This window comes from Pyxicephalus adspersus, chromosome Z (genome assembly GCF_032062135.1).
Source record: "Pyxicephalus adspersus chromosome Z, UCB_Pads_2.0, whole genome shotgun sequence".
Lineage (NCBI taxonomy): Eukaryota > Metazoa > Chordata > Amphibia > Anura > Pyxicephalidae > Pyxicephalus > Pyxicephalus adspersus.
The window spans coordinates 41,757,352-41,768,538 of NC_092871.1; the positions used below are offsets into that span (position 1 = coordinate 41,757,352).

The 11,187-nt window shown below is 35.8% G+C and overlaps 1 protein-coding gene across 2 annotated transcripts in view; it reads right to left on the reverse strand.

Annotated features, from left to right (window-relative positions):
- TMEM255A (transmembrane protein 255A) overlaps positions 1-11,187 on the reverse strand; it is a 57,935-nt gene that overhangs the window by 13,188 nt on the left and 33,560 nt on the right. For both annotated transcript variants that reach the window (XR_011923278.1, XM_072429769.1), the window contains exons 2-4: positions 5,803-5,945; positions 4,669-4,731; positions 595-684 (exon numbers count right to left, since the gene is read on the reverse strand). Coding sequence is in view for 1 of the 2 variants with exons in the window: in XM_072429769.1 (XP_072285870.1) it covers positions 595-684; positions 4,669-4,731; positions 5,803-5,945 (296 nt within the window). In the remaining variant the exon portion in view is untranslated. The remainder of the gene's footprint in view (positions 1-594; positions 685-4,668; positions 4,732-5,802; positions 5,946-11,187) is intronic.

An 11,187-nucleotide genomic window follows, 5' to 3' on the forward strand; every position in this document is an offset into this window, starting at 1 on the left:
GTTGACTGTGCTGTCCATTTTCTTTTCTAAAATAGTATAGGCTGTTCATTTTGCCAACTGAATCTTTAGTGAGTTTGTAAATAAGGCAAAGCATGTATCCAATTCTATGTTAAATATTTTGTCTTGCACATTATTGTGCGGATACATTAACAAAGTTTAACCATATGTACTACGTTCAGTGAACAATCACTTTGCAAAATAAACAGGCTTTTGACAAAAAAAAAACCTAATTGAACTACTGATCAAGAACATCAAGGCAGATAGGGACTCATTAATTATTGTCTGACTCATCTGATGAGTGTTTTTTTTTTCAAGCCATCATAAATAACTAAAATAATCAGACAGAGATCAGCAATGACAGCCTTTGCATTTTTCATGACATTTGTTTTTTAAAAATATGAGGACAAAACTACTTGGAATAACTATTGCACAAACCTGTGAGAGGTGCCTCAAATGAACTCAGCCCCTTTCAGAGTCCTAGGCTGCATAAAACTTCCAGGGAAGTTCACTATCCAGGCATCATATTAGTCATAGAAGGACAGCCTCCATATAAATCTGGTATCTGAATTATGAATAAGTAAGTAGAATACTTACTAGATGTCTGGCAGCAAAAACACCATCCACAATGGCACAGCAAAATGCAGCAATCACTCCAAAACTGATAAAAACTATAGATGCAACAAGCTGTAAGTAAAAGTAATTTGTTTTCATTTACAATAATAGTGTGATAGAGTTTTTCATAATATAAAATGAATAAACAGATTATGGATTAATCATTAAAAACTGCACATAATTATTAGTGGAGAGAAAAATACATTCATCAGAGATTTAAAGTGACCAATAAATGACAATTTTCAACTTACCACTTCTTAGATGGGGTGGCTGCATTTGCATTTGTTCAGACTTTTTTCCACTTTAATTTAATGTAGTTCTGTGAGTAACACACCTGTATTGTCTGTATTGTATCTATAGGGGGGTCCATGGTTGTCATCCAGGTATGCGCTGGGTATCTATTAACCAATCCACCCTCCTACCCCCTTTGGGTGCTGAGTCAAATCTCCCTGTTCTCCCTATATCTTTAAAGCCAGGTGTTAAATTTCTTCTGTGTTCTATAACAATGTATGGACTAGAGTCACATCTATTTTATAGAAGCAGCACCAATATATCTTAAAGTAAAAAAAAAAATGACTCACTACCCACCAGGCAGGTATTAATCTTCTCTTTCGGCTGCCCATAAACATGGCTCTACAATTGTCATAAATGCTCCACTTTTACCAACAAATTTAATAAATAGAAATAAAATGAAATTGTACTAAATAATCGATGAAAAATTTGTTTGAGGTGCTAAAAAAGCCTACATATCAAATTTTATTGTTGCTATAAATGCTAAAAAATAAATTCAACATTAAAGAGAAATGCCAAAAGAAGTACATATATTTATACTGGTTTACCCACAAAACAATTTGTAATTTTGACAAGCCATTCTTTGCATCGGAAGCATCATCCATTTTAGCATTAATTACTTTAGTAGGGCTCCAGCCAATTTAAAAAAAAAAGATTTAACTGAGTTGTGAAACATTATTATTATTTATTGTTTCATATTTATCTCGTACCAACATATTACACGTTATATTAGAACCGCTTTCAAAGTTTTCCCTACTGGAGAATATTCACTTGTTTCCCTTTCTGTTGACCACACAATAAAAAGAATCAGGTAATAAAAACTTGTAAACCTTTACAACTTCATACAAAACAGAAAAAAAACTTTCTCTGGGGTTCTACTTTAAGGCATCAATGTTCTCCTAAAGTGTTTCCACTGGTGTTCATTATAACAGAATATTAAAAATCTAACTGAAGTGTCCAGTTTTTTCCCAGAAAATATACAGTTGCATCACGTTTCGATCATATTTACTGTGCACAGCACGGAAATATTAGACCATATTATATTTTTGTGAAATCTTTATGTGTAAACTGTGTCCGAATATGTCTAACGCCTGTTCTCCCACAGTGTAATTTGATTTTACCTGCTGGTCCTACCTCATTACTGTGTCATTTACAACACATTTTGCACCAGGGATATCAACAATCCAACACAAGTATGTCACAGATGCACAAGACTCTTCATAGTGTTAGCTTAAGAAAATAAAAAATTGAATATACGAGAGGCAGGGCAGGTACATATTAAGTGTTCTTTCTGGACAGTCATTTTTTACATATATTTCTAATTGCCAACAAGGTCACTTTAAGTAATTCACCTTTGATTTGTGTTTATATTGTGTATTATTTGCAAAGTATGTGTAGCAGAGGCATAATGCCAGCTAAGCTGACAAACATGCTTATAATCTTTATGTACATATATTCCTGATCAAGATAGTGGCCACATCAAATCACAATAAACAAAAATAGAATGTGTTTTTATATTTCATATGCTGTGCCTCAGTTCTTATTGTCTGCCAGTACTGTTTTAAGATCCACTGTTTTCCTGTCAAAATCAAGGCCCTCCTCCAATGTTTTACTACAGACCAAAAAGCTGCAGATCTTATATAAGTAAATTTGTAAACTCTCTGAGGAGCCAGATGGTGATGCAGAAAAGATGGGGGCTTCCTAGAGCACCTACACACAGGTAAGCCTGCATGTGGGCAGTTCTGACCCTGGGCGTGCCTGTTTTTCAAAGTTTTATCAGTGTCGCCGATCCTGCCAGCCAATCAGGAAATAGCCTTTATTGTCCCTGGCTATTTAGCTGGCTCAGACACAGCACTAAGCACTCGTGCAACGTGTGTCTCCACTAGTGCCAGCCCTTATCTCTGTTGAGCATTATCTGTACACCTGTTGATTAATTCAGTGCTTTTCTTTGTCCAGCTCCTGTGTTAACCCCGTATTTCCCAGTCTGGTATTTCTCTGCCTGTTCTCTTGTGCTCTTCCAGTTCTCCTCTGTGTCTGTGGTGATCCCCTTATCACCTGTGCCTACTGTCACTTCCTGTGTTCCTCTATGTGGCGGTGGCCCCCGTGTCACTGGTGTCTATTTCCTGGATTTCTGGTCCTTGACCCCTGACTTTGTTCCTGACCTTTCTTGCTTGCTGCCTGCCTGGGCCCCGGCCTTCCTTGACCATTCTCTTGCCTCTCTTGCCTTGTGATTTAGTACCGTGCATCATCCTGCCCACCCTGGTGTGCCCAAGGACCGCAACCTAGCAGCAGCGCAACATTCTCACCACTAGAGGCTCTGGAGAATACCCGACTGCTACTTAGAATCTACGCCTTGGCACACCACCTATTGTGCAAGCCATAGCACCCCCTAGAGCAGGGGTGTCCAAACTTTTTGCAAAGAGGGACAGATTTGGTGAGGTGAAAATGTGGGGGGGCCGACCATTCAGCACGTACTCTCAGTTAGTGTGGGCATGGTCTGCGCGGGTCCCACACAGCACGTGCCCATCGGGGTGATGTGAGGGATTTCCTGTGCACAGAGTCTGGTGTCAGTGCACATTCTTGGAATCAGAGTGGGCATGGTCCATGCAGGTCCCGCACAGCTTACGCCCACTAAAATGACGTAGGAGATACCCTGTGCACACATGGGGTCTCCTGTCCTGATGATTATGCCGAGTAGCGAGCCGATAATTGAAAGGCGGTTTATCAACTCTAATGAAATATAAAATAGCTTTTTTGTAGGCGTGTATTTTATACTGTGGTCAACAGTGCTGGCAGGCCGCATAATATTGGATTTATGACAGGCTGCGGGCCGTGGAAATCTGAACACGGGCCACAGTTGGCCCCCGGGCCAGACTTTGACCATGCCTGCCCTAGAGGGTTTGTCTTTCCCAGCGTGACATTGTCAGCTTTTAAAAAACAGGAGTTTTACTTTTAGGAAACCTTCATAGATCATACAACACTCCCCCAGCTATTACATAGAACTTACCTTTTGTGTTTTAGAAAATATTATCAGGGTTGCATTTAAATATACATTTGGTAATTTTGTCTCACTGCTTAAATGTTTTTTGTCAAAGAATGTGTGAGAAAATACCTCTAATATAGACACAGACAGCAAAAAAGCCTGACAAAGACTCAAACATGAGCAATTTCTTCCCTGTCTTAGTTATTACTGTTGCCTAGAAGCCAGGGTTTGGGTGTTTGTTAACTAATTTTGATTGTAATTGTGGGTACTGTACTAGGTTTAGTTTTTCTGGAATGCAAGGTCCATATTTTTGTTATATGCTTACTTGCATACTTATTTTTATTTGTATTCATGATTTAGGCTGTCTGTTATAAAAACCTATTAAAGAACAGCATCAAAGTTGTAAATAGTATATATGAGCGTGAACATTAAACTGGTTAAGATCATATGTGTATTAATTAAAGTATGAAGGAGAACACGTATTATTTTGCTTGTGATTCTGTGATCTACATATCAAATACTGTTAGTAGTCCCTAAAATAACCTAGAATACATACCTCTAAAATACAGAAATTAGGATAGTTAAGCAGATGCTTGGTGAAGGATTCTGGATACAGGTTTGACATTTCTGATATCTCTTTTATAATAAAATATATAAAATGTAGTCATGTCATTTATTGTTTGTTTACATTTTTAAGCCATATTTGATATTTACCCAAATTTCCTGTTTACCTAAAACATACCTAAAGGATTGTCATTCAGTTATTTCCCTTTTTTACTTACCATCTGTCTTTTATTCTCTATTAAATTGGATCCAATAAATCCAAGTATGGATCCAAATCCAAGCTGAAGAAAGAAAAGTGATGTTGGTAAAATCGAAAACTGAAGGTACCTAAATGGTGTACTTTCTTGAATCTATGAGATCAACAGATAAGTTAAAAAGTCAGTCCAAAACTGCACTGAAATTTAAATTTTTAGAAGATTCTGGAAAGTGAAAGCAGCCAACACGTGACTGAGGAGTTCTCTGTCTGTGGAATCTAAGTGAGGTTGACAACACAATCAGCTATATCCTAGGATATAGAGTTCAGAGAAGATATGCTTGCACAAGACTGAATATTATTTTGTTTTGTACTGTTTAAGGTAGGTGGTTTACATTTATTGTTCCCCAGCAATCCAGCCAAAACCATAGAAACGTCAGGCCCTGTAATGCAGGAGTGAGAAGCAAGCCAAACTTTTCCTTCCAGATACAATTTTAAACTACCAACATGTAGCAAATTTTACAGGAAATAAAAAAACCAAGTCTAAAAATTAGACATTTGCACACATGCAATGATCTTCAGGTCTTTATTTTTTTATTTTTTTTAGAATGTGTCCACAAACTATGCTCATAACTATGCTCATAACAGCTCTCTACAATTACATTCATCCAGGCATTAATGTAAACTAATAAACGAACAATTCCTTGGACAACTTACTCCAGAACCAGGAAGCTCAACTCCCAGCAAAGCACTTACTAGTATGCCTATGCTGGGAGTTGAAGTTGATTTAAATTTCAGTGCCATACACAGTTGAGTAGAAGATTAAACTTGCTTGTTGGAGTTCTAAAGCAGTAAACAATGATAAACAAAGACATATTAATATTATTATTATTATTATTATTATTAATACTAATAAACAGTATTTATATAGCGCCAATATATTATGCAGTAATGTACATTGAATAGGGATGGTAGAAATGCAGTTAGAAATTAATACAATTTAAATATTACAAACTATTTTTATACGCGTCATTAATTAATTTACATTCCCTGTATAATCAGTACCCCTTTAGGTACACCTTCAAATGAAATGAAAAGTGTTGTTCTATCAGAAGTTTATCAGAATTTATTCATCAAAATAATTTATCTGTAAACTTACAATTACACCTGGATAGTAGCCTCCTACTGTAACATTCTCTGTTCTAGTGGTCGCTGCCAGACCAACCGTTAAAATTAAGGTAGAGACAATGAAAAGAGTCACAGTGACAAAAATAGAATTTCGCCGTCTTTGGTTGAAAGAACCTGTAAAGAAAAGATAATTAAGAAAAATTAAGAAAATTTACTTAGTAATTATTACTGTACATATATGCATATGTTTTTCTGGAAATAGTTTTCAAACAATTCTTAATTAACCCTTTATTGAAAGCAGATTACATGTAGTTGAACTTCCTGTTTCTATTCCAAGATTTCTGGTTGTGCTAAGGCCAGTTCCTCCTGGCACAACTATTCAGTCAGAGAACTAATAATGCCCACTGTGGCTAGTGGATTTTTCTTGCCTTTACCCAGTCCTAAATGGTTTATACTTTTTAGAAGCCCCTAGATGTGTAATGGAGTTCACTATCCCTGGTAGCAATTAATTCACATTCACTTGGAAAATTCAAATCTGCCTTTTTATAAAGCACAGAAAGAGTTCTAGTCATTTAAAGTTAAATAACTCTGGGACTATAAATCCAAGTCTCCCTTATTTGACTTTACCTATAGAGCTTGTACCACTGTGACAATAACTGCAGAAACCTAAAAAAAATGCCCACAAAGAAGACCTTGTGCTCTCTTTCCATCGGTGAGCATTCATTTGAGGCACAAGGAATACAGTTTGAACCTGAAATTCTAAATACTCACATGAATGAAAGGCACAACAGGCACCACATAGTATATACACCTTACATTCATAGTTAGTTTGCTCACTTTGCAGGACAGATTTACCATAAACAGTACTCTTTCTATAGGTCTTTACTGATAAAATACACATACACATTCATAAATAACTGGTTGCTCACCCGTTTGTATTTTAAACTGAGTAGTTTTGCAAATACAAGAAAATCTCAAACCTTTTGGCACTTAGAAGTGTTTACCGATAAGCAAGTGAGAGCACTCCAATATATTTGATCTTGGTAGCCTAATTAGAAAAGCACATATTTTAGTATAATACACAACTACAGGTTCTGGTAAATTAACACAAAGGGTTGCTTATATCCTCTCTCTTAATTGGTAATATTATCTCAATGCTTGTTGCAGCCATTTCATAATGGTCTTTAGTGATTTGGCACACAACTTTACTACAATGTTACAAAAGATTTATTACTTTAAGTCATCAGTCAAGTAAACAGTTCCCATGTGGTACATGCAATTCAACCATGCATTTACCTGCACTCTCTGCATTTACAATTTTATTATTTATTTATTTATTATTATTTTGTTTTGTACTGATTTACAGATAAATGGTTCTTCGGTTATTGCACTGTAGACTGTCCTAACCACTCCAGTGTGGAGCCATTATGTTTTGTATTTTTAAAAACTTTTAAAGATATTTATTGAAACAGATACAAAAAAAATACATATTTAAAATGCATGCGGTATGTAAAAGCCAGATACTTAGCAGCCGTTGTGCTTTTTATTGGTCCCTGGTTTGCCCTTTTTATAGGCTCCCAAGTCACCAAAGCCTCCCCTTTACTAAGATTGGCAAAAGAAAAAAATATAATTTTAAATGTATATTCCTGCTACAATTAAAGTTTTGTGCAGAGTTGGGGATCAACAATATCAAAATATGCTTAAAAACAATGTCACAGCAAACTTTATTAAAAAACTGAATATTTAAATTGTTCAAAAGGACACATCCTCTCATGGCTTCCATTTTTCTCTAATGCACTGCTTAAACTCTTTTTATTCTAAGGCTTTCTAAAGGTTCCACCTGGCCTTTATCAGATACCTACAGGTTCATGAGATTATGTTCATTTTTTCAAGCTATCTTTTTGCTATCTTTGTCTCTTTCTATCTATCAAATGTGACTCATTGCTTCTAGCTGCTTCCTTATTGACATTACCAAGGCCTTTAATATTACGTCTGCTCACCACAAATTACCAAAAATGTATGCAAAAAGTACTCTTGATATTCATATACCGGTAAATCATAAATTATTTTACATATATGTAAAAAAAAATCTTGTTTTCCTTGTAATTTGTTGAAAGATCTGTGCTTCATCAGTGAGAACCGTTTTGTGAAAAATACATTTCAGTGGCCTTTAAAAGATGTACAAAGCTGGAAAAACATCAAAATAATTTCTATTGTCTTAAGCTTCATAGTGATATTCAAAGTAATATTTACAATGGAGAAAATAAAGTCCTAAAATAAAGGAAATGGAGCACTGAACATTCTATATTCAAGAACGACAATCAGCAAAGATCACATTGCTTGAGAACAGCATGAAAAAAGAAAGGAGCTGAAAAAGAACTCCATCTTTAGATACACAGCTCTTTGCATAGAGCCACTTTACATTAGCAGCTATTCCTTTTGAAAAAAATTGCAAAAAATGCTATAATTGTACTATTATACATAAATTATACTATAATGCACAAAACTTCAGTGGAATCACTACTACCTTAAAAATCACCCTGTAAAGAACACTGTCCTCTCCAAATATGCTTACTGATGTCCTAAAAATTAGTCAGCTTAAGTAATATTCAGCATGTGAAACAGACAAATGAAGCAACAAAAAAAAAATACTGCATGCAATAGATAGGGTAAAGCAATGTACATAATATAGAAGCATGAGACAATGAATGTAATATGATAGAGGGATGAGTGTGTGATGGAGAAGATGTGTGAAATATGGACAGATGTATTTGGTTACACAAATACAGGGGAGTCAACCATGTGTGTTGGGGGTTACATGTCACTGGTCTCTCCAGAGTATTAAACCATAAGAGTCCTGAAACAAAAGTGGGTAATTGAGGACAATAAAAGTATTGTTCCTTTGGAATACATGTAATAAATGGACTTACAAATGACACAATAAAGTTGTTTTCAATGTGCCTATAAACTTTAAAAACAGCTAATGTATCAAACAATAAAAATTGTAATGTATTTGAGCTTTTATCCCGGCATAAAATCTGGCACAAATAGAATTGTCTGGATTTAGTTAAATACTAAGTCATCAAATATTCTTGATACGCATTTGGTTTAGTTCAGTGATGATTGATTGTAATTTATCATCTGTTTAAAGTGCACACTGCAGTTCAGCAAAACAAAATATTTCCTAAATCGACCATTTTAAAGAACTTGGAAAAGTGTATCTCTTTTCCTAGTTTACAAGTATAAGTTTGGCAAGCCCCAGGAAATTCAAAAAGTGAAGTGCATCTAAATTTTGATACTTGACAGTTGGTATGATGTGTTTGTTTCTGATTGTTTCTGCCTAACATGGTGTCAAACATCAACACTTTGGTCTCATCTGACCAAAGGTCACTGTTCAATAGGTCTTGTGGTTTCTTCAAATGCAGGTTTGCAACACTAAACTGTGTTTCTGTTGTTTTTAGAGAGAAGTTTTTCCCCTGGAAACCTTTCTTTTTCTAATTGTAATGAACGTTAACATTTTTTTTGTTTTAAATCATCTTTCCCACTCTAGAATGATGAACTCAAACTTGTTTCGAAATGGCCTTAAAAACCAGTCCCAGATTGATGGGCGGCAACAATTGCTTCTCTAAGGTCATTGCTGATGTCTTTCCCTCTTGAGTGAGTGTAAACACAAACCTGAATGCTCCAGACCATCAAACTGCCAAACTTCTGGTTTTATAGAGCTGGCTATACTTACTGTTGATTAATCAAGTTAATTTGATTAGCAGCACCTTACTGCTACCTAGCTACTTCTAATGCCTATGGAAATGATAAGGATGTACTTACTATTTCACACACTGCTTCAGCATTTTCAATTAGTTTTTGTTAAATAGATATAAAAAATGTGGCACCAGGAAATTAGGGTTTTCTCTATATATTAGTTATACCTCCTTTACATTCAGTTAAAATTCAAAATGTATTAATTTCAAACATAACAATCACTAATGGTATAAACGATAAAAACACATATAAACATGTAAAATATGTTAATAGCATAATCAAGGCAAGTAAGTATGTCATTTTATATCTAATAGATTCATTGTAGATTACAATTTTATTTGGTATTGTGGACTAATTTGGCAACGTGTTTTAAACAGCATACCAGTTATAAAAACAGTTGTCCAAATATCATTACATTGGAATAGACACCGCCTTTGAGAGCTGCAAGGTTCTCCTAAGGAAACATGATGTTTCCGTTTATTAGTAAATACGCCGAATCAAAGGATGGCATGGACAAATGTCTTAGTAAGGCTTTCAGTTCTTTTAAAGGGAGCCTTATTACTCCATATTATTCAACGGAGAATGTAAAGAAGAAGACCAGCAGATCCTCAGAAAAACGGCAAACCACAGGAAACATATCTTACAGTGGTCAGGAGTCACAGCTCAATAGTAGGAGTCACTACATTAAAGGAGTGTTCTGCTCAACATCATGAAACATTCCAGCCCGCCTCCAACACTTTCCCCAGACCTTTTCAATAGTTAGGGTAACACTAGAGGGGACCCAATAGAAACAGATTCATGTGCATGGTAAACTGACTGGCTTTCAGTGGTTTTTATCATTATTATTATTACATTTTATTTATAAAGGGTCAATATATTATGCAGCGCTGTACAATAAATAGGGGTTGCAAATGCCAGACAGATACAAACAGTGACACAGGAAGAGAGGAGAGGATCCTGCCCAGAAGAGCTTACAGTCTAAGAGGTTCTGCAAAACATTGTGTGATGGTACCAGTAGTTTTAGAATTGAAAACGCACCTGTGTTCCAATGGTAATAGTATATACTGTATATATATATATATATATATATATATATATATATATACATAGTATATACTATCTCTCTTTGTGTGTATACAGTGAGGGAAAGAAGTATTTGATCTCCTGCTGATTTTGTACGTTTGCCCTCTGACAAAAAAATGACCAGTCTATAATTGTAATTGTAGGTTCATTGTAGGTGTGAGAGACAGAAAAACAATAAAAGATCCTCAAAAACCCAGTGCTCAAAAGTCAAAGCTTGATGTGCATTGTAATGAGTAAAATAAGTATTTTATCCCCTATCAACCAGTCTGAACACTGACTAGGTCACTCCAGGACCTTCATGTGCTTCCTCTTAAGCCACTCCTTTGTTGCCTTGGCCCTGTGTTTTGGGTCATTGTCATCCACGACCCATTTTCAATGCCCTGGCTGAGGTGCTCACCCAAGATTTGACAGTACATGGCCCTGTCCATTTTGCCTTCAATGCGGTGTCCTGTCCCTTTAGCAGAAAAACCCCCCCAAAGTATAATGCCCCTGATTCATCAATAAAATCCGCGCTCGCTGGAAGCGCAAAAGTACGCGCGGCCATCGATCGCGGTTTACCGCGGTCCGGACTCGA